Source organism: Cyprinodon variegatus, unplaced genomic scaffold (assembly GCF_000732505.1).
Source record: "Cyprinodon variegatus isolate N-32 unplaced genomic scaffold, C_variegatus-1.0 Scaffold190, whole genome shotgun sequence".
Taxonomy (NCBI): domain Eukaryota; kingdom Metazoa; phylum Chordata; class Actinopteri; order Cyprinodontiformes; family Cyprinodontidae; genus Cyprinodon; species Cyprinodon variegatus.
In genome coordinates, this window is record NW_015150643.1 from 721,213 (window position 1) to 741,190 (window position 19,978).

Below are 19,978 nucleotides of genomic sequence, written 5' to 3' on the forward strand. Positions count from 1 at the left end.
AAGCTGATCGATATTATGGAATTGCAGAAAAATTCAACCATTCTGAATATAAATATAAAACATATTTTTCTGTAAGGTCCTGGAACACATGATTCAATTAACAGCCAAGTGACACATCTACAAGGAAAGGTATTTAAAGAAGAACAAGAATTAACCAAAATCTTCTATGCTGCTGCCTAAAAAAACAATGCTAGATATTGGCTTTAAATACATATACCAACACAAGATAGATGGAGAAAAATGATAGAAGAAATTCACAACATAAAGATATTAGATTAGAAGAAAGATCATATGGAAGAGACTGGGGAAATATGAGTAAAGTGAAAACATGTCAAATAAAATTATAAACTCTCCTTACCAATTTGGCTGCTTCTTAATTTTCTTTGACTTTTTATTTATTTTTTTTTTTTCTACTTTAACAATTAAAAAGATACAAACTGAAAAGACAATAATGTAAAGAAATCAAACAGATTTAAGAGATTTTTTTTAAGTGGTCATGCTCTATCTAACCTCAAAAATGGTGTATTTTTTCATTATTTTATCATTTAAGTAAATCATATTTGTTTAGATATATTTATTGTCAGATATTAAAAAAGGAATATATACTATTTTGATAAAAGGTAGGAGTGTATAGATTGAATAGCAATGAATAACATGGGTTGATTGTGCAAAGAGCTCAAACTGTTTACTTTTATACTCATTAACTGCTTTATTAGGTACGTCTGTTCAATTTCCTGTTAGTGATTCAGCCATTGTTATAGCAGGAACAGTGCATTTAAGCATCTAGACGTAGCAAAGACAGATTGTTTAACTTTAAACATGACGTGAGATAAGAAGATAAAAGGGATTTATATGACTTCAACCTTAATTAATGGTGTCATAAATTGGTCTCTGTATTTCAAAATCTGCTTGAGTTTCTAAAATACCAAAAAGCTCTCAACTTTACAGAAAAAGATTTTTTTTTTTAATAAGTAGTTTTGTGTTCCTGGACCCAAAACTGTGAGGTTGTGAGACGGTAGAGGTAACAGTGGTTTAAATAATGATTTATTACAATCAACAGCATCAGTAGAGCTCATGTTTTTGAGAACTTTTTTGGATTTCCTTGCAAAAGACACGCAACAGAAGATAGCGGTGAGAAAATTAAACGCAAAAACATCACAATCCCTTATGTTGCTGGAGTCTCTGAAAAACTCAAGAGATTTTTTCTCCAAACAAAAAATCCCAGTACATTTCAAGCCAAACAAAACCCTTAAACAGAGACTAGTGCATCCTAAAGATAAAACCCCCAGACCGAATATGAGCGGAGTGGTACATGCTGTTCAGTGCAGCGAGGAATGCTCTGATCTTTATATTGGAGAAACCAAACAACCTCCCCACAGACGCATGGCCCAACACAGAAGAGCGCCCGCCTCTGGACAAGACTCCGCAGTACATCTACACCTTGTGGACAAAGGACATTCTTTTGAGGACCAGAATGTCCATATTCTGGATAAAGAAAATAGGTGGTTTGAGAGGGGCGTGGAGGAAGCCATCTATGTTAAGACAGAAAAAACAACTTTAAACAGAGGTGGTGGACTCAGATTCCAGCTTCTAAAAACGCACAATTCAGTTATAGAGATGATCCCTTCCAGGTATCACCACCCCCCCACCCCATTACAGGGGAGGAAAGTATCTCCTCTCTTCAGCGAGGTGAACAATACTTCCTTGACGACCGACAATTAACAATCATAGACAGGTTTCATGTATTACAGGAGACAATCCCCCCCTTCAACGATCGACCTTCAGAATCATAGACAGCTTTCAGATATTACAGGCTAACAATGGAACCAAACGACCCGCTCGTCGGTTTCAATTTGCATGTTTCCAAGCAATACAAGGCCTTGTCTATATAAAGACTCAAACTCACTGCGGATCCAGACATTTGAATGTGAGAAAGCTTCCTGGAGAGGAAGCGAAACGTCTTCAAATCTTGGAAACGAAGTCCAGAGGATTGTTTTTTAAACTTTTACGTAATGACAATGACCTGGATGACTGAGAATCTTTATCAGCACAGATTAGTAGCTAATACTGCCATGCCCTAGTAAAAGAGCAGGAACACAATGTGTCCCTTAAGTATAACAGTTTCAGCTGCAACATGCAAATTTATATATATACGTGCCCAGTGTACTTACAATATATATTTACTTCTAACAGGTAAAGGGGGAAAAAACAATTCGTTCTAAACATCAGTGAATATATTCAGCAAATTTAGACAAAATTTTGCTTCCATGAGATCAACTTGGAAGAGGATCTGAGAGGTAACATGATACCTCTGACCTGCAAAAGAGGGGGGAAGGTTTGATTTCAACTTTGGTAGGGACACGGTTGGTCTGATGTCGTTGGTCTGATGTCATTGGTCCTATATAAAAAATATGCATGCTTGTTTTTTTAATGCTTGACGTGAAAATCAGGGTGAAAAGCAGAATTTCTTGCTACATTTATACAAATTTTATAAGCACTACACACATTAGATGCTGTTTATCAATGACTGAATTTTAACTGGCTCTGATGAATGAGAAATTAGGATTTTATTTTTCCACTTTGAAAAGATTTGCATTTGAAATTACCAGCGACTAAGACAGTAGGTAAATCTGTGCCTATTTAACAGAATATAGTCTAAATATGTCTGTTATATGTGGATTTATCTTGTTTTTATTTTGAAGATATAGAATTGTGCAGAGGTAAACAGAGGTAAAACCGCATTTTATCTTTTAAATTTTCTCTTTGTATCATTAAAACAGCGAAATAATAGATTGAAGGGACGCTAAATAAATGTATTGTATTTACATGAGCACTGGAACTAGAAGAGGAACTGACACTGAGCATTTAATATATTAACTTCACTCTACAAGTTCTACATCTAGGCTGTAGTTACTCTGTTTAACCCATTTCATGTATTTTATTTAGGGCTGAAACAATTCATTGGATTAATCAATTGTTGAAATAATGTCAACAAATTTAGTAATCGATTAATCATTATGGAGTATCGAGACTCTAAAAGACATCTTTAGCTCATAGAGCGACCAACATAGAGCAAGAATTATACCAAAATTGTAAAAAAAAAAAATGTATAAAGATTTTCCATTTTAGATTAAACATGTTTTCGTCTGTCAATATTCTCCATCCAGAGCTCCTCTACTGCTGCAACAAAGCTGTATTGTAAATTATAAACATGCTATTCACATTTAATTGTTGGTAGGGACAAGAAGGTTGGTCCAAAATTTTGGTATGTCCCTATGGTCCCTATGCAAACCTACGCCCATGCCTGCAAAAGGAGACCTAAGTGAGACTGCAGGTGGTCTGGATGAACAGCATCTCAAAGAGGCCGTTTTATTACATTTGGTGTTCAGAACATTACATTTAAAACAGTGTGAATTTCTATATTTATTACCGAACTAGGTATTATTTGACAAACCTTCCAAGCATTTCAGCAGCTGATCCAGTTCTAAACAGCCATTTATCACTGTCTGTCAACGATAACAGGGCTGCAGAACAATTCATCTGTTAAAACACTTAAAATCAATACAGAGCATCTCACCAAGGTCAAAACCTTTTCAATCTTCTTCCCTCTTGAAGGCGCTGTAGGGCTCGGTACGCAAACACCGCTTGATTCAGGAAAAGTTTTTTCTATTTCCCACAAGCCATCAGTCTAAAGACCAGCTGACTTTGACTCACTGTGGCAGATAGAACCCTTGTGCAACTGCCCAGTAACTCTACCTATATTCAGCTTTTGTTAACTCAGTTATTTGTTTATTATTTGATCATTTAATTCTGCATACTTTGCTCTATGCTTGTTGACCTATTACTTTATTGTTTTAATCCGCCCCATTTGTTTATAGTATGTATATGCTCTGAATTCTGTAGTTTAATCATTATTACTGTATTATCATACAATTGTATAAGTGAACATTGCACAATCCAAGGTCAAATTAGTTGTATTTGTATAAATAAAGCTGATTCTGTTTTTTACAGAAAGATGCAACATCCATCAGAGTAAAAAAAAAGTACCAAGCATGAAACTAAAAGCCATGCCACTAAGTATGCTGTTGCTATGAAGATTTTAGCTTACAGCTTTTTTCATGCTTAAATATAAACCGAGCCAACACAAGAATTGGGAATAGAGGTAGATTTAAATCTTTTTAATCATATGTGAAAACCGTTTACTTGAATTTTTCAGTTTTCCAGGATAAATAATTCCCTTAACAATATTTATATCTGAAGCATTAACGTTTCTAGTTCGAATTACTGTAATTAATCTTTTTGACCCTTACGAGCTTCCTTACAACGAAGATATAATGCAGCTCGATCCCGCTTTTTCAGACAGCGAGGCACCTTTCCTCCAATCACTGCTCGCATTTAGATAAACCAACCAATGGTATTAAGCTTTTCATCACTGTAGGCGGAACTTCCGGTTCCCTGTATAAACCGAGCGAGGCCTCTCCATGCGGTTTGGATCCGGCAGTTTGAGAGCTAACGTCGTGCAGGTACGAGCTTCATTTTGAGAAAAAAATGTTACATTTTGTTTTGTTAAATGTGGTAGTTTAATTTCAAAGTTTCGTTTTAGGTATTTGTTTATATTTCGACAGAAAGCAGCCCGTGTTTAATTCGAAACTGTTGTTGCCGTAACCCGGACGTTGAAGCTAGACAGTTGTAGCTTAGCGTCTTAGCTTAGCTTCCCTGGTATTTTGCCATTTATGTTGTTTTATTTGCTAATCTAGTACGTGCTTACTATTAGATTTGGATAATTTGATTATTTCTTTAGTTATCAGTTAATAGTGAGACGAAGTTTTCTCTAAAAGGTAAGAAACTAAACGTTTGTAGCGCTTATGCAACACAATGGGCTTTCAGTAGCGGTTAGCTCTCCTAAGCTAGCAGGTTTTACCAAATCGACGCGCTGCATGACCTATTTTGTCTATCTGTTTATGTGCTGATACAGTGTGAAGTAGGCTTTTTGTGCCTTTTTTGTCTACATGCTGTTAGTTAAATATCATATGGCTGGTGAGTTTGATCCAGTGTGTTTTTATCAGTGTTTGTATCTTAGACAATACAACAAAAAAAACTGCAAAGTTTGTTTCTCCTTAATCACTGGGGAATATAGACCTTGATTGGATCATAACATTTATATATTTGATATAAAGCTGTTAAACTTTCTATCACTAATACATTTATTTCCTTTTTTTATAGAGAAACTCGAAAACACATCTATAATGGCTGAGAATGACGAAAATGAGCTGCTCGATTATGAAGAGGATGAGGAGCCACAAGGAGCCCCTGAGAGTGCAGCTCCCACAGGGAAGAAGGAGGTGAAGGGATCCTACGTTTCCATCCACAGCTCCGGCTTCAGGGATTTTCTTCTGAAACCAGAACTGCTTCGCGCCATCATAGACTGTGGTTTTGAGCATCCATCTGAAGGTGAGGCTCATACAGTCACTGAAATCTGTTTATTGATGAACAATCAGGGGAGAAAGGTATAGTTTCCAAACTGCTTGAAAATTTTCACACAATTACTTGATAAATACTATAGTATATATATACACACACACATCTCCACTGTGTTAATCTCCTCATTAGGTACTACCTGAAATTAGTTTTATATACAATCTGTGTATACAAAACGACCACGTCTGTGTAAGTAAGTCTAGGGTGTTGGTGTCTGGTTGAATAGCGTCTTTACGGCAGTCAGGAGTATACAGTAGGTGCTCAATAAAGGCTTTCCGCATGTCATTATAAGTAATAAAAATATCATGTTTTAAATTAAGGCATTAATTTGCCTTAAAATAAAAATAAAAAAAGGTTCCTAAAAAAATTTTTGTTAGATATGTTATATCGCAATATGTTTGCGTGGAACTGCTTCCGGTATGTTCGGAAAAGAGGCTGGAGGCAGAGAAAAGGCTAGATAATGGGAAATGGCACATTTCAACAAAAGTAACTGGAAAAGGGAATTCGGGACATGGTTATATATTTCATAGAGTGTTCTGGGAACTTGCTGATGGCATTAAAATTATTTCTAAGATCATTAAAAAGCATTAAATCAGAGTTACTCATTCCTGTATAAACCCTGCAATAGACTGACAATATGGTGCCAGAAACTTAATTCTGCTGTTTTCTAAGCGTTCATATTCATATCAATTCTACTTTTAACCCATTTGTGATGCTGTATTTGATAAGAACTTGGTGACTTATTCCCTGGTCGATTAAGAAGAATCAGAATAAGCTGATCAGAGTTTGTTCCAGAACGAACCATTCAAGAGATACAACACAACAAACGTACATGGGAGGGAAGCATTAAAAAGTCCTGCCCTTGAGTTAGAAGACTATTACAGACATGGGGTAGTTTGTGATAAGGAGAGAAATTAATCTCACTGTGTCCTTGATGGGGAATAGTATACAGTTTCAAAACTAGAAGGGAAAACAAATGAGACAAAAAGAACAGCAATCCCCCTGCAAACACTTTCAACAGGCTCTTGTGGCCTAATGATTATTTTCCAGAAACAAGGCAGGTGGACTGATGAATGGGCTTTCACTTGTTTAGACTTTTGTCATGTCTAATTAGCCGTACATAAAGATTGAAATGGATGTAATGGAAGATCATGTTGCTAACAAACCCAGTGGGTCACCCACAGTGTTTATTGGAAAGGGTTCACAGATGGCCTGTTTAGCTCTGCTTCAGTCGGTAAAGGATGGCCATCTAATGGCTGTGACTCATGTCGCAGAGCTCTACAGCATATTTAAAATTACACACCCTCGCATTTCATAGGAGCGGTGATTCTCGCCAAGCTTGTTTGTCACACCTGAGATAAATATAAATTTTTGTAATGATTAGTAATGGTAATTCTTCAGGAGATACAAACATTTTCTTCAGTCTCTTTAACTATTTAGTGTCTTTTTTTATTATAGGCTTTTGGGATTTCTGGTTAATTATTTTGATCTTTCTGCTTTCAGTCCAGCATGAATGCATCCCGCAGGCCATCCTCGGCATGGACATCCTGTGCCAAGCTAAGTCTGGTATGGGCAAGACGGCTGTGTTTGTCTTGGCCACGCTGCAGCAGATTGAACCTGTTGATGGGCAGGTGGGTGTATTTGTTGTAGCTGACCAGAACTGGAATTAAATGATTGTTTTCTGCTCGATTTAAAGCAGCTTAGGTGGCTTCTGTGCCACTTAAGTTTTCTTTTTCCCTTTGGGGAGTCATTTTCATTGCATCTTGTTTTTGGTGGAGGATACGGACCTAGATATGTCTATAGACCATTTAAACTGTTGGTGTGTTTTTTTCTTCTTCTAGTTGTTGTTTCCAGCTATCTGTGAGGGGAACATTGTTCAAATTCCTTTCTTTTCCCCCAATCTATCTCCAGGTATCTGTATTAGTCATGTGCCACATAAGAGAGCTGGCCTTCCAGATCAGCAAAGAGTACGAGCGTTTCTCCAAGTACATGCCCACTGTGAAGTGTGCCGTGTTCTTTGGAGGCATGCCCATCAAGAAGGACGAGGAAACCCTAAAGAAGAACTGCCCTCACATCGTCGTGGGAACGCCCGGTCGCATCCTCGCTCTCATCCGCAACAAGACCCTAAGTCTGAAAAATGTTAAACATTTCGTCCTGGATGAGTGCGACAAGATGTTGGACCAGCTGGGTAAGCCGAGACTTTAGAGCCCAGAGAACTGATGTGGAGTTTGTGCGTGTTTAATGTTTGACTATTTATAATGATTTTTTTTTTTATGTCTGCAGACATGAGGCGTGACGTGCAGGACATCTTCAGGATCACGCCCCACGAGAAGCAGGTCATGATGTTCAGCGCAACCTTGAGTAAGGAGATCCGACCGGTCTGCCGCAAATTCATGCAGGATGTAAGTAAAAACTCATTCTTTTTTTTCTGATCTCTTTAATAAATTGGGTGTAATAGTTCACAGCAGAATTGTTCAAACCATTTGGCATTCTATAATTTTGGCTGAGTTTCACACAAAAAATATCCAGAAACCTGCCCTATCAGGGTTTTATTTAGACTCTGAATCCAGGAGTTCTTATAAAGATTCAGATTTTAACTGATCTAATATAATCAACTGTGTTTAGTTTGACTAAATTAAACCATCTAGTTCGAATGAAAGTAGAAAAACAAATCTGATTCTGTTGTTTATATGGACATAAGTAATTGGACTCAGAATGTATCATGTAAACATGATCAGAATTTGAATTTAAGCGGATCAGCCTCACGACCACCTTTGCTCAGCTTGGCTGTGAGGTTGACTAAAGCCTTTCCTCTTCCTGCATCTCCCAGAATGCCGTATAACATAATAAAGTCAACAATCATTCAAGCATTCAGAAACAGTCAGTGACATCATATTGGGTTTGGTTACCAGCACAAATAAACATTGCAATGCAGTGACCAAGTTAGAGGTATTATATGACCATTTCTATTTCAATAGACATTGCAGTTATAAACCAGAATAGCAGACTTATGGTGCCAGCTAATTCAATTGGCTAATTCACTAAAGCATAAAATGGTAGAAAACTAAACCTAAGAGCAGGTCTAACTGACAGCGAGCTCTAACAAGGGATAATTATTATTGTTGTTTTTTTTACGTTTGAATGTAGAAAGCTAGAGCTGCTGTAATACTAAAGGAAACCAGGATGAAAAGGATAAAAGATGTTGCTGGTTTAACAGAAAGCTTTAAAAAAAGAGCTAAATCTGTTTGGCAAATAGCAAGTTTTGGGATTTAATATTTACTAGCGCTCTCCATCTTATTGGACCATTTTACCTGAAAAGTTCAGTTTATAGAGGGGCATCCAAGCAGTCTTGCGCTGCCTGTTTTCTGTCTGACAAATAACATCCCAAATACATGAATGTATTAAAGTTTTGTGTTTTCCTTGCAGCCGATGGAGGTGTTTGTTGACGATGAGACCAAACTCACACTTCATGGCCTGCAGCAGTACTACTGCAAGCTGAAGGACAGCGAGAAAAACCGCAAGCTCTTCGACCTTCTTGATGTCCTGGAGTTTAATCAGGTAAATCTACCAACCAAACACTCCCGGATGTTTCTTTTCCTGGTGTTTAATGCTAAAACAAATATGGGTACAGATATAAAAATAATCACATTAAGAAAAATAATGTTTTGGTAATTTATTTTAGGTTGTATTTATTACACGTGGTGTGATTTTATTTTACTTTGATGTTTGACTTGCAGTTAATGAAATTCAAAGATGTAACTTATCAAAATGGAATAGTGCAAAGGTTTAAATTTGGAAGCTGATAGAGGGACTTATAATTAACTGGGCACCACTAAGATCATTGCTGAATAAGCTGGTTAGTCCCCAGAATGTTCCTTAGAAGTTATAGAAGTTAGGAAATAGTTAGGAAAATGTTCAGGATTGCCAACTGCAGCTTTGAAAAGCTTATTAAAAAAAAACTCTCAGATGGATCCTTCATATAACCTCCAGATGTTGCTTTCCCTGTGTTACTTGGTCACTTGTGAACAGGATTTTATACCATAAGTCTCTAACTTTAAGTAGGATGACATATAAAATTAAATTCTGCCTTTTATTTAGAAATCGGGAATCCAGAGATGAGGGATGGAGCAGTTAAACAAACTCCTCGTTGATTAAAATGCAGTGTAAAGATTCCAGAGTTTGATCTTTGGTTCTATTTTATCTGCTGGTTCTTGTCGACTCCGTTTCCTAAAGAATCAACACGGCCAGCAGCACGTTTTAGTGGAGGTCATGCTTCCATCTACTGACCAGTTAAATTTAGATATCCTGTCTCTGAATCAGGCAGATTCGAGCTCCTTTTCCTCCTCCTTGCATTGTGTCAACAGTCAGATGTCTCTCCGGGACAGGAAAGGAGCTCCATGCTGCTCTTCTGAATCAGGCCAGCCTTAGACATCATTACTCGACAGAAATGCAATGCAGCCTTCTGAAAAGAACTAATAATGTACTCAAAGAATAGGCCCAACAATTTAATTTTCCAGCTGGATCTGTTTTAATATTCTAAAATGTTTAAGCTTTGATCAACATGGATGGCTTATATTTAACTGTATGTAAGCTGGTGGCTTGTCTGTAAGTTCCTGTGCTCTGCCTCTAGGTGGTGATCTTCGTCAAGTCTGTGCAGCGATGCATCGCTCTGTCTCAGCTTCTGGTGGAGCAGAATTTCCCGGCCATCGCCATCCACAGAGGAATGGTTCAGGAGGAAAGGTGAGACCGTCATGAAGCTCATCATTCCACTGCAGCGCTCTAATAAACACATGCTCTGTGAATCGCGGCTTGCTGAGAGCGTTTATGCTCCTTAATCTACCGCGACACGTTGTTGCCTTCAGAGCAGGATGGCGTCCAGCGCTCCTTTTAGCAGCCGCGTTGATCTGTGCTCTTTATTGACCGTCTTCACAGGCTCTCACGCTACCAGCAGTTCAAGGACTTCCAGAGGCGGATCTTGGTGGCGACCAACCTCTTTGGCAGAGGGATGGATATCGAGAGAGTCAACATAGTCTTCAACTATGACATGCCGGAAGATTCTGACACCTATTTGCACAGGGTGAGAAATCTTTGTCTTTTGAATATTTCAGGATGGGTTTTTTAAATTTTTTTTAGCTTCTGTTAATGTTTTTAACCTGTTGAACTGTTTAGGTCGCCCGTGCTGGTCGGTTCGGAACCAAAGGCCTGGCGATCACCTTTGTGTCTGACGAGACCGACGCCAAGACCCTGAACGACGTGCAGGACCGCTTTGAGGTCAACGTGGCTGAGCTGCCGGATGAGATCGACATCTCGTCTTACAGTAAGTTGTTCTTACATGACGAATACCTGCCAAACACAGATTTAAGGTGTTTAAAGTAGCCAATGTGAGAGCGTTAAAAGGGTCTCCATTTGGATAATAATTACGGGAACAGTCCGAGGGGTCGTGTAACTGGATCTCCTGTTAAGTCTCACTTTAGACCTCAGCTGTTGTTCAGTTACTCTCTGCTGACTGTGTTCCCTTTTTCTCTCTTCTAGTTGAACAGTCCAGATGAGTTCCTCGGCCCTAAGCGAAGTCTCCTCCTCCTGGATCCAGTCTTTTATTTTGAAGTAGCTGTACTTCACCGATTTGGAAGCTCTGCACGTTTGTTCGCTCTTTTTTTTTTTTTTTTTTTTTTCTTTTTTCGGGGGGGGGGGGGGGTTTTCTCTTTTTTTTTTTTTTTTATCGTCATTCATCGGGAAGGGGCGGGGTTGTGATTTTAATTTGTCTTTTATGGTTTGGTTTTTGTTTTTCCTGATTAAAATTTTTTTTATAAAATGCCATTTTTATCCTTGTCTCATGAAACTGTCTCTGGGTTGTTTTGAGTGTGGAGATAAACCTTAATAGACTGGAGGAATCACTTGGAGCCGTTTTGTTTTCTTTACCCCTAGTTAGAGTTGTATTGTAGGGTTTTATATTTTTCTCTAAAGTTTAAAGTAATCTGTCGGTCTTAAGATTTGAGTAAACAGACTGACTCACACGGCAGCTGTTGTTCTGAGTTTCTAATGGAATGCCTTCGATAAATTAAGTCAACAAGTTGAGTCCTAGTGAAGAAATGGCCCCTTTTGAGCAGAGTATCGTATTGAGGCACTGTACCAAAAAATTGATTCTCACTATGTATGTTTTGGTGTGTAAAACTGAAAATAAACCGGAACCAAACAAATGAGATATGACCGCAGTGACTAATTTTAATTCACCTGTAAACAATGCTAGCACCAAACTTTTCATTATAGATTTAAAACTTTTTTTAAAATATTTATAACAATATAAGATTTCTGCTGAATATATATATATAGATGCACAAAAAGCATACGGTATATTTGCATTTTATACCCATTTGTTGTTCTAAATTATAGTATGCTAAGTAGGTAATTACTTTGGCTCTACCAAATCCTGCACTTAAGAAAAAAAAACACCTTTTTTTTCAAATATAGGTCAAGCTGTTTTAGTTTGATTAAAAACGCTTCCTTTCAGACAGCTGATCAGCAGTGCAGAGCAACAAGTATGGGATGTGCAGCTCTGTTAGGATTGGTAATGTTATACCTGGCTATCCATAAACACATGCTAGCTAGCACCACAATGGTGATGTGTATTATGGTGGTATGAAAGCACTTTCTGATATTTTCAACTTTTTTTTTTGCAAAAGCAAATGTATCAGTGCTCATACTAACAAGATACAAGGATATGTAATAAAACATGGTTTAGCTATCATTTAAAACAACAATTCTGGAAGCACAACTAATGGTACAAATTTGTCAGAAATTTTAGATGCAGAAGTTATTCTCTGAATTCAGTAGACATTTTTCAAGCTTTTTTTAGATGTAGCTTTGAGAGTAGCTTTTCTTCTGAGTTTTTAAGTTTCCTTTCTGGGTTGCCTTGTTTTCACAAATTTCAATGTACAAAAAATATTTAGTAAAAAGGTTTCAAGCAAAATTCAGAGCACATAATCCCAAGTGATGATTTGTAGTTCCTTCCATCTGCTTTTTGTCCACATTTCCTAAAGTCCAAATGTTGGCAAAGCCAATTAAAAAAGACTTTTTGGAGCACTCTGTGCTGACACACTATATGTAGGTGCTGACTTCATTCTCCAGAAGGACTTGGTACCTGCCAAAGTTATCAAAGCTGCTCCATGGACCGATGTTTGTATGCTTGATTGGCCTGGAAACTCTCCAAAATATCAACACTGTAGTATTTCTTTAGATAGAAAATGAGTAATGCAGAAGATCCCTGCTGACCATCTGAAAATACCTTTCACTATCATGACATTTCTGACTAAAACATTATTTTATTAACATCTAATGCAGTTTTCAACTATATTTGGAAAAAAGGATGACACATTTTGCTCGGTGTAATAAAGCCTGGGTGTAATGTCCAAAAAATAATAAAACTATAGATATTCAACACAGCATTTTACATCCAGAAGTTGACATTAGTTGAACCCTTTAATAGCTAACTACACATATATTTCAAACTTTGACACAATAAGGGTAAAACTTTATTTATTCAAAAAAATAAAATAAAAAAAAGTTATTACTTTACAACCAAAAGGGAAACTGTCCTTCCATGAGATAAAAAATTCTCATATCCTCCAAACTGGTGCATTATTCTCATTAATTTCAAACTGCACACGAAGCGACTGAACAGCATGAGGGGCCCGCATACAGCAGATCTACAAAGTTACAAATTCATCTGGACACAGCAGCTCCACTGCGTCCCCATAAACAAGACAAAACCACAGTATCTACACGAGCAAATAGAGGATATAAGACGACATCTGAAGTGTTGCAACAGAAAAACTTGGACATGTCTTCAATTGAATAAAAGTTGACATAAGGTGCACAAACTAATCCAAAACGAGTTTAAGAGGATGCTTTTGTTTTCCAGTTCTACACTACAGAAATCAAAGACTATACAGCCCCTATCTAGAATCAGTCTCTAAAAGAGGTTCCAAGGTGTAGCCCCCATTGGAAAGTTTATTTCTGACTCAACAGTTGAGTCAGCAATGTTCAGAAACAGACACCTTTTTAACACGAAAAGACACAAGTTCTTGTTTTGTTTGTGACATAGAGTGCCGCTCAATTACAGGCCATATTAGGCAGTAGTGCGGTCGACCCGCAAGTCACAAATTGTATGTTTACCTCGTCACACACGCAGCTTTCAGGTTTTTATTTTTATAGCAAAACCAGAGAGGAGCTGATTTTCTCCTCGGAGATTGTAATTTGCACAGAATTTGGTGGTCGACTGCTCGACGCCAGAATCCCAGGCTTGTTCTTCTGGTTCTCGCTAAATGTCTCAGTTTCTTGTGAAGGCGAGGCAGGAGACGGGTCCAGCTGTATAAACAACCTTTGACATATTTCCTCCTGTTTACAAACCCTAAACGCATCGGGTTTAGCTGTCTGTTTTTCGCACTTCTTCACCTGCATTCTTTGACGCTGTCCTGGACCGGTCTCCCTCTCCAGCTTGTGACTGACAGCCGTTTGTTGAGGTTCCAAGAAAAAATCTCTTATCCCAGTGGCTTGCCATTGTGTCAACATGTCTGTCTGTAGAATAAATATCAAGGAATAAATATAAGACGCAACCTCTTGCAATCGCCATTGAAGTCTTTTCAAATTCTCTACTTAAGTCCTTACATTAACTTATGTTTCATATCAAATTTAAAATGTCTTTCTACCAGCTCATTACGTCTAATCCGCTGCAAGAGAATAAGATTAGCATAATGCAAGATATGGTCATCCTCAAGAGTTTGTCTCCGGTCTTGCTCCTTTTTCCTTGGCTCAAGTGGCACAGTTCAGGGAACATTTGGAGCATGGTAGAAAATCCTTCTCAGAAAGATTTCCCGATATGAGAACACTGCTGACGTCTACTCATAGCTACACTAGGAACAGCTGCTCTATAAAAAGTATCACTAATGGGTGGCAATTTATGCTTTTAAAGAGGAATGCAGGCGGGGCGAGGGTAACACAACTAGTCCTTGAATTTGTGAACGTCTCCAAAGAGCCACAGTTGTGGGGGCATCGCAGCTTCGTTCAGATGGTTGCACTCATCGCTGCATTTGCAGGACTGGATGAACATCACGGATCTACTGAACAGGTCCCCGTCAGGGCAGGCAAAGGTCACGTTGGCGGTACGCGTGCGACGAGGGGAGCAGCAACGGCCGTCTCTGCACACCCCGCAGTAGTTGGGCCTGTAAAGGCGAGTGCTTCTGCAGCCGGCGTAGGACAAACGATGGGGCTCCGGGGCCTTGTGCGTACGAGAGCACTTCCTTCCTCTCTGTTGATAAAGACGACAAAATTAAAAGACTCACAAGGCAAAAAAATTTACAAAATTATGTTTCTCCTGTCGTGAATATTTGAGGTTTTATTTATTATAAGCATAATGCCATGAAATATAATGAAAAACAGATATTTTTGTCTGTACCAGTGCTAATAAAGTCAAATATGTAATATTTTGTGTCTAGTGAGAGAAAAAAAAGATGACTGGAAATAGACAAGAATACTAGTAATTAAACGCAGCTAATTGCAACACTGGCCTCAACTAACTGCTAGCATCTCTGCACAGTCGGTAACAGTAGTGATTAATTTAAAATGAGGTAGAATAATGAAAATTAATGAGGCATCATTAGTTATCATTGAAGCGTTTCAACACACTGCAAAACTGTATTGATACTGTCTCGCAGAATACTGACACCTGCTGGACATTATTTTACAGACTAAACTGAATTGATTTGATGACCAAGTACAATGAGATCACTGGTTATTGTTGGTTATATTGTATCATTTCATATCTATGTTTAAATTTAAAAAATCTTTGATATTTTTAGATGCAGCCAATAAATAATGTAAACATGTATCATAACTTGAAAATTTAGGAGGAAATGAGGATGCCCGATCCAGCACTAAAATCCTGGTATAGGCATCGGCCAGTACCAACAAATAGGGCACCGATAACATTTTGAGAGCCAAAAGTTTATTCAACTATTGTCACCCATTCCAGTTGGGCAATAAAAACTGGATTCACTTTGTATTAGTCTTTTCCTGCTTCACAGAGGTATGCAGCAGCTTGACAACGTCATGATGGCAATTATTTTACATCCAAGTAGTATGCAGTTCTTCAAATACACACACATCAATTTCAAAGGAGGGTATCGGTATCGGCCGATACTGCAAAGATCGGGGCAAAAAAATGACATTGATGCAACACTAATTGAAACACTAGCATCAAGTAACTGTTAGCATCAGTGCAGCACTTGACAAAATGTCAATTATACTCAAAGTCATTTAGCAATGACCTTTAAGGTATTGTGGAGTTTTTTTTATTTTTTAAAAGATGTGAGTGCAAGAGAATGCACGAGCTCATTTCTCCTTGTGCACGTCCTGTTTAAAATGTGCTGTTCTCATAGCTCATACAGGCTGACTGTGTCCACATACAGTAGACTGTATAGTGGACTTTATAGCAAACTCGTTCAGACTGCTTTTTGGGCCGCTGGTCACATAACTCCTCCTCCACCGTGAGTTGCCTGCTCCATCTTTGTTATTAGTCACCGCTGTCGGGTAGCGACAGCCTATTGCAACAGTTGGTCGCTGTGACAGCAAATCCCATAGTGCTTTGCGAGGAGAGCTCCCCGCGCAAAGTATTCTGGGATATATCTGCCTCTTCTGAGACCTTTCTTTTCTGCTCATCCACTTCTCCTACGACCCTCGGCCACTTTCAAAGAACAGCGGTGAGAAAGGTGTGCTTCAATGACTGTCTGCAACCGTAGCTCACTAAGGATATACGCCTAAAAGTGTGCATGTGGAGAAAAAGATAGCTAACAGGACAAGCACGTCCTCCTAACTGTCAATCATTCTGGTGAATGATTGACAGTTAGGAGGACCACTTATTTAGATGATCCACCCGGAAATAAAAGATCGTCCCCTGTACCTTTAATGACAGAGCAAAATGTATAGTATATACCAGAGGTCACGGATTAGCGGACCGGATCTGGACCTTCCTGATGGCCAATCCAGTCTAAACCTGATTTAAAATATTTATTAATTACTGCATTTTGTCCAAAGGCAGTGTCTAACTTCACTTGCGCCGCTTCTCCTGTTAATACGGTAAAGCCCTCCCAAATGTCCGGCACCAGGTTGCACATGATACAAATTAGCCAATGAGCTGCTGTCAGTCTGGGTTGCTGCTGCTGCCACTTTTAGACACAGCAGGTAAACCTGTAGCAAGCTGGGCCACGGGAAAGAAGGAGAAGACGATGAGAAAGAGAGAGCAGAGAAAGTGTGGACTGCTGGAAGAGGTGCAGTGAACTGGTGAAAGAAAAGTGAAATGGCGTGCTCAAAGATGACCCTGAACATTCTGAGTTTGTTTGGCTCAACCTGATTCTCCACCATGAACATAATCAAAAATAAATATGGATCCAGGCTCAAAATGAGCTCCTTGATATGAGCTTTAGAATCACTTTGTCTCCATTCAAACCCAGGTTTAAAGCCTTGCAGGGCAGCCTAAAGCCCAAAGCTCTCATAAAAAATAAAATAAAAATAAAAAACGGTCAAATCAGGTCAGTTCACCAGTATATACCAAACTGAATGATTGTTGTTGTTCTCTGCTTAAAAAAAACACTTTGGATTTTAAAATGGAAAAGGTTTCTTTTTTTTATATATGTTTTTTATTTAAAAATCCAATGTAGAACATGGATGCATAAATGCCTGCCTTTTATTTCAGTGTTAAAATCAGTTTAAAGGAACAGATTATATGCTGTTGAAGATTCTCAGTCATCCAGGTCATAGTCATTCCGTAAAAATAAAAAAAAATTAAAAATATCCACTGGACTCGGTTTCCAAGATTTGAAGACGTTTTGCCACCTCTCCAGGAAGCTTAATTCTGGAGAGGTGGCGAAACGTCTTCAAATCTTGGAAACAAAGTCCAGTGGATATTTATTTATTTTTATTTTTTTGAATTTTTACGGAACAGATTATAATTAAAAATGTCTCAGAACCTTTACTGGTTGTTTATTTTCTTTATTCAGACTCTGCTGATTTTTAATTGGTTTCCCCTGATCTACAGCCTGAACTTGATTAGCACTAGACTTTTTATTCCAAGCATTCAGGACTCTTTTATGCTAAAAGTAATTTAGCTAACTGCACCCATGCTGCTCAGATCAGTAGACAACTGACTAAAATGTCTGTAACCTCCTGATCACCAGGACACTGCACCCTCAACAGAACCAATGCCATTTTTATTTGAATTGCAGCTTGTGAAAAAATACCATATACTTGACAGATTGGGTGATCTTAGGTACCCTTGCAAATAAATCTGTTTTTTAGTGTTAGCATTGACTTAACACCAAAAAAAAAAAACTAGATATAGCCGTCATACCCTCACATTCCTTTCAGTCATCACTGCAGACATGAAAACAAGGTTAAGGCAGTTGACTGCAGAGATGAACAAAAAATAAAATCAAGGTCAGAACATCGGATGACTGCCAAGAGAGATTAGCATGCCGACAGTGGTTGGGTGCAGACACTGGGACACATTAACTCCCACGGCAGTTCCACAAAAGCATGGAGAGCTAGGTGAGAACAGGTGCTCAGAAACCCCATCAGGCTGAGAAGTGGCTCATTGCTGCAGACAGAATGGTTGGAATAGTGCTGTGTACAAATCCCAGGAGAGACACAAAGTGGGCGAACTGCGTGGTCAGAGTTACGAGGGCAACTGTTGGATTGTATTAGTTTCAAAGGTACAGAGATTTCCCAACGTTAAAATAAGCAGTAATTATGCACCTGTCTTCGAACCGAGACCTTCTCAAGTCTACACCCGATCAAAACCAGTTTGTCTGATTTTTATTTAGACACTAAAATCCAGTGAGATGACTGGCAGAGACGTAGCCAGAACATTTCTATAAGGGTGGCCAGGTAATAACCAAAGTACACTGAGGGGTGGCAGAAAGTGGATAGGCGCCAGAACCTCAGGGTCAACCTACACTACTGCAACAGGAAAATTAACAAGCAAAACATCCATATTTTAAAAATAAAGACAAACTATACTTTCCCACAGCCTTTGCTAACAAATAGACGCATATATTTATACACCCGTGCTTTCTAGATAAATGGTATATTGGATAAAATTCTTTCAGGCCTGAGTTCTGGGGTGAACGTCTTTTCCATTGTCACTACTTACTTACCTTTATCAATAATCATTATGCATAAAACTGATATTTGCAAGTACTAATATATACATAAATGGATTATTTTATAAGTTTATTAGAATATGCTATGATTTCACTAAAGACTCCTAGATGAATCTTCTTTACCCATATAACACAAAATTTAGCTCTGCAAAGAGCATGAATTCTGTACTTATCATCTTTAATGTAAGTATATTGATGTGTATAATTAACCACAGTGTTTTTTTGCCAAATAATAGTTGATATATGAAATGTTAAAATTTTCTCAACATTCCACTTGAAAGGTATTACTGCAGCCACCATCTGTATTAGAGGGAAATAAATGGTACGGGTGGCCACAGGGGTGGCCAATGATTGGCTAAGGGTGGCCATGGCCACCCCTGGCCCCCTATCCAGTTCCGCCCCTGATAACTGGTGAATATAAATCTCCTGTATTCCTTCTCTCACACATGCAATTAGTCATTAAGTTTGAGTAAAATAACAGAGATGAAAACCAAGGGAGAACCTGGACATAAGCCCCATTTACACTACCTTTTTTTTGAAACCATGTAGAGATCGGTCCGAGCACGCTAACCGAGATAACTGTTGTGTGTAAATGAGATGCACAACTGAACCGGACCGAGTCAGACACAACTGCACCGCACTAAGATGATACTAGTTCATCAGTAGGGCTCGGCGCGGTTCAGTTCTGGCTCGGTTCTCAGATAAAGAGCACATGAGCAGACAGCGTCATCTCCTTACAGTCAGCCTCCGTAATCATGAAACTTCAGACATTTATAAAAATACTAGCTTCCCTAACGTGCTACACGAATTCCAGTGATGATTCTACTTAGCAGTGTGATCATGGGAGGTTCTAGACAGGGGCCAATGGGGGCCAGGGGCCCTGTAGATCATGTCCTGGCCCCTGTTCGGGCCCCTGTACTGAAGGCATAATACTAAAAGAAATTCTAATGATGATATGCGCTGGAACAGACATGGTTACTGACAGGTCCTTTTGGATTTACAAATTCTGTTTTATTAATTGTTTAAAATCAAATAGGTGATAGCTTCAGTGGTATTGAGATAGGATCCCAGTTTTCTGCTAAATGTTTTTTGAAAACAAATAGAAAAATACTGAATTTATTTTTATTTATTTTTTTCTTAAGTTCTAATTCAAATTTATTTAAAAAAATGTAATTTTAACTTAAATTAAGTCAAAAATATGTAAAATACCTAAATTATGAATGTATATTGACCTAATAAGACAGAATTTTAATTAAAGCTAATTGAATAGAAATTTCACTTCATGCATC

General features: G+C 38.3%; 2 protein-coding genes across 2 annotated transcripts in view; one reads left to right on the plus strand and one right to left on the minus strand.

Moving 5' to 3' along the window:
- The first annotated feature begins 4,367 nt into the window (after nt 1-4,367).
- LOC107087684 (ATP-dependent RNA helicase DDX39A) lies at nt 4,368-11,154 on the plus strand. Its single transcript, XM_015379397.1, has 10 exons — nt 4,368-4,523; nt 5,224-5,451; nt 6,982-7,109; nt 7,390-7,666; nt 7,762-7,880; nt 8,905-9,036; nt 10,109-10,218; nt 10,411-10,555; nt 10,648-10,795; nt 11,011-11,154. Exons 2-10 carry the CDS (start codon nt 5,247-5,249, stop codon nt 11,025-11,027), a joined length of 1,281 nt encoding a protein of 426 aa, XP_015234883.1. The 5' UTR covers nt 4,368-4,523; nt 5,224-5,246; the 3' UTR covers nt 11,028-11,154.
- Nucleotides 11,155-12,994: 1,840 nt separating this feature from the next.
- LOC107087679 (protein CYR61-like) overlaps nt 12,995-19,978 on the minus strand; it is a 13,953-nt gene continuing 6,969 nt past the window's right edge. The window contains exon 5 of the mRNA XM_015379382.1: nt 12,995-14,782. Coding sequence (XP_015234868.1) covers nt 14,477-14,782 — 306 coding nt within the window. The 3' untranslated portion in view covers nt 12,995-14,476. The remainder of the gene's footprint in view (nt 14,783-19,978) is intronic.

Excerpts from the sequence above, each read along its gene's own strand:
- LOC107087684 (XM_015379397.1), top strand. The coding sequence starts at position 5,247 with ATGGCTGAGAATGACGAAAATGAGCTGCTCGATTATGAAGAGGATGAG. Across the intron at positions 7,110-7,389 it reads TTGAACCTGTTGATGGGCAG|GTATCTGTATTAGTCATGTG; the intron begins GTGGGTGTATTT and ends ATCTATCTCCAG. Across the intron at positions 10,556-10,647 it reads CTGACACCTATTTGCACAGG|GTCGCCCGTGCTGGTCGGTT; the intron begins GTGAGAAATCTT and ends TGAACTGTTTAG.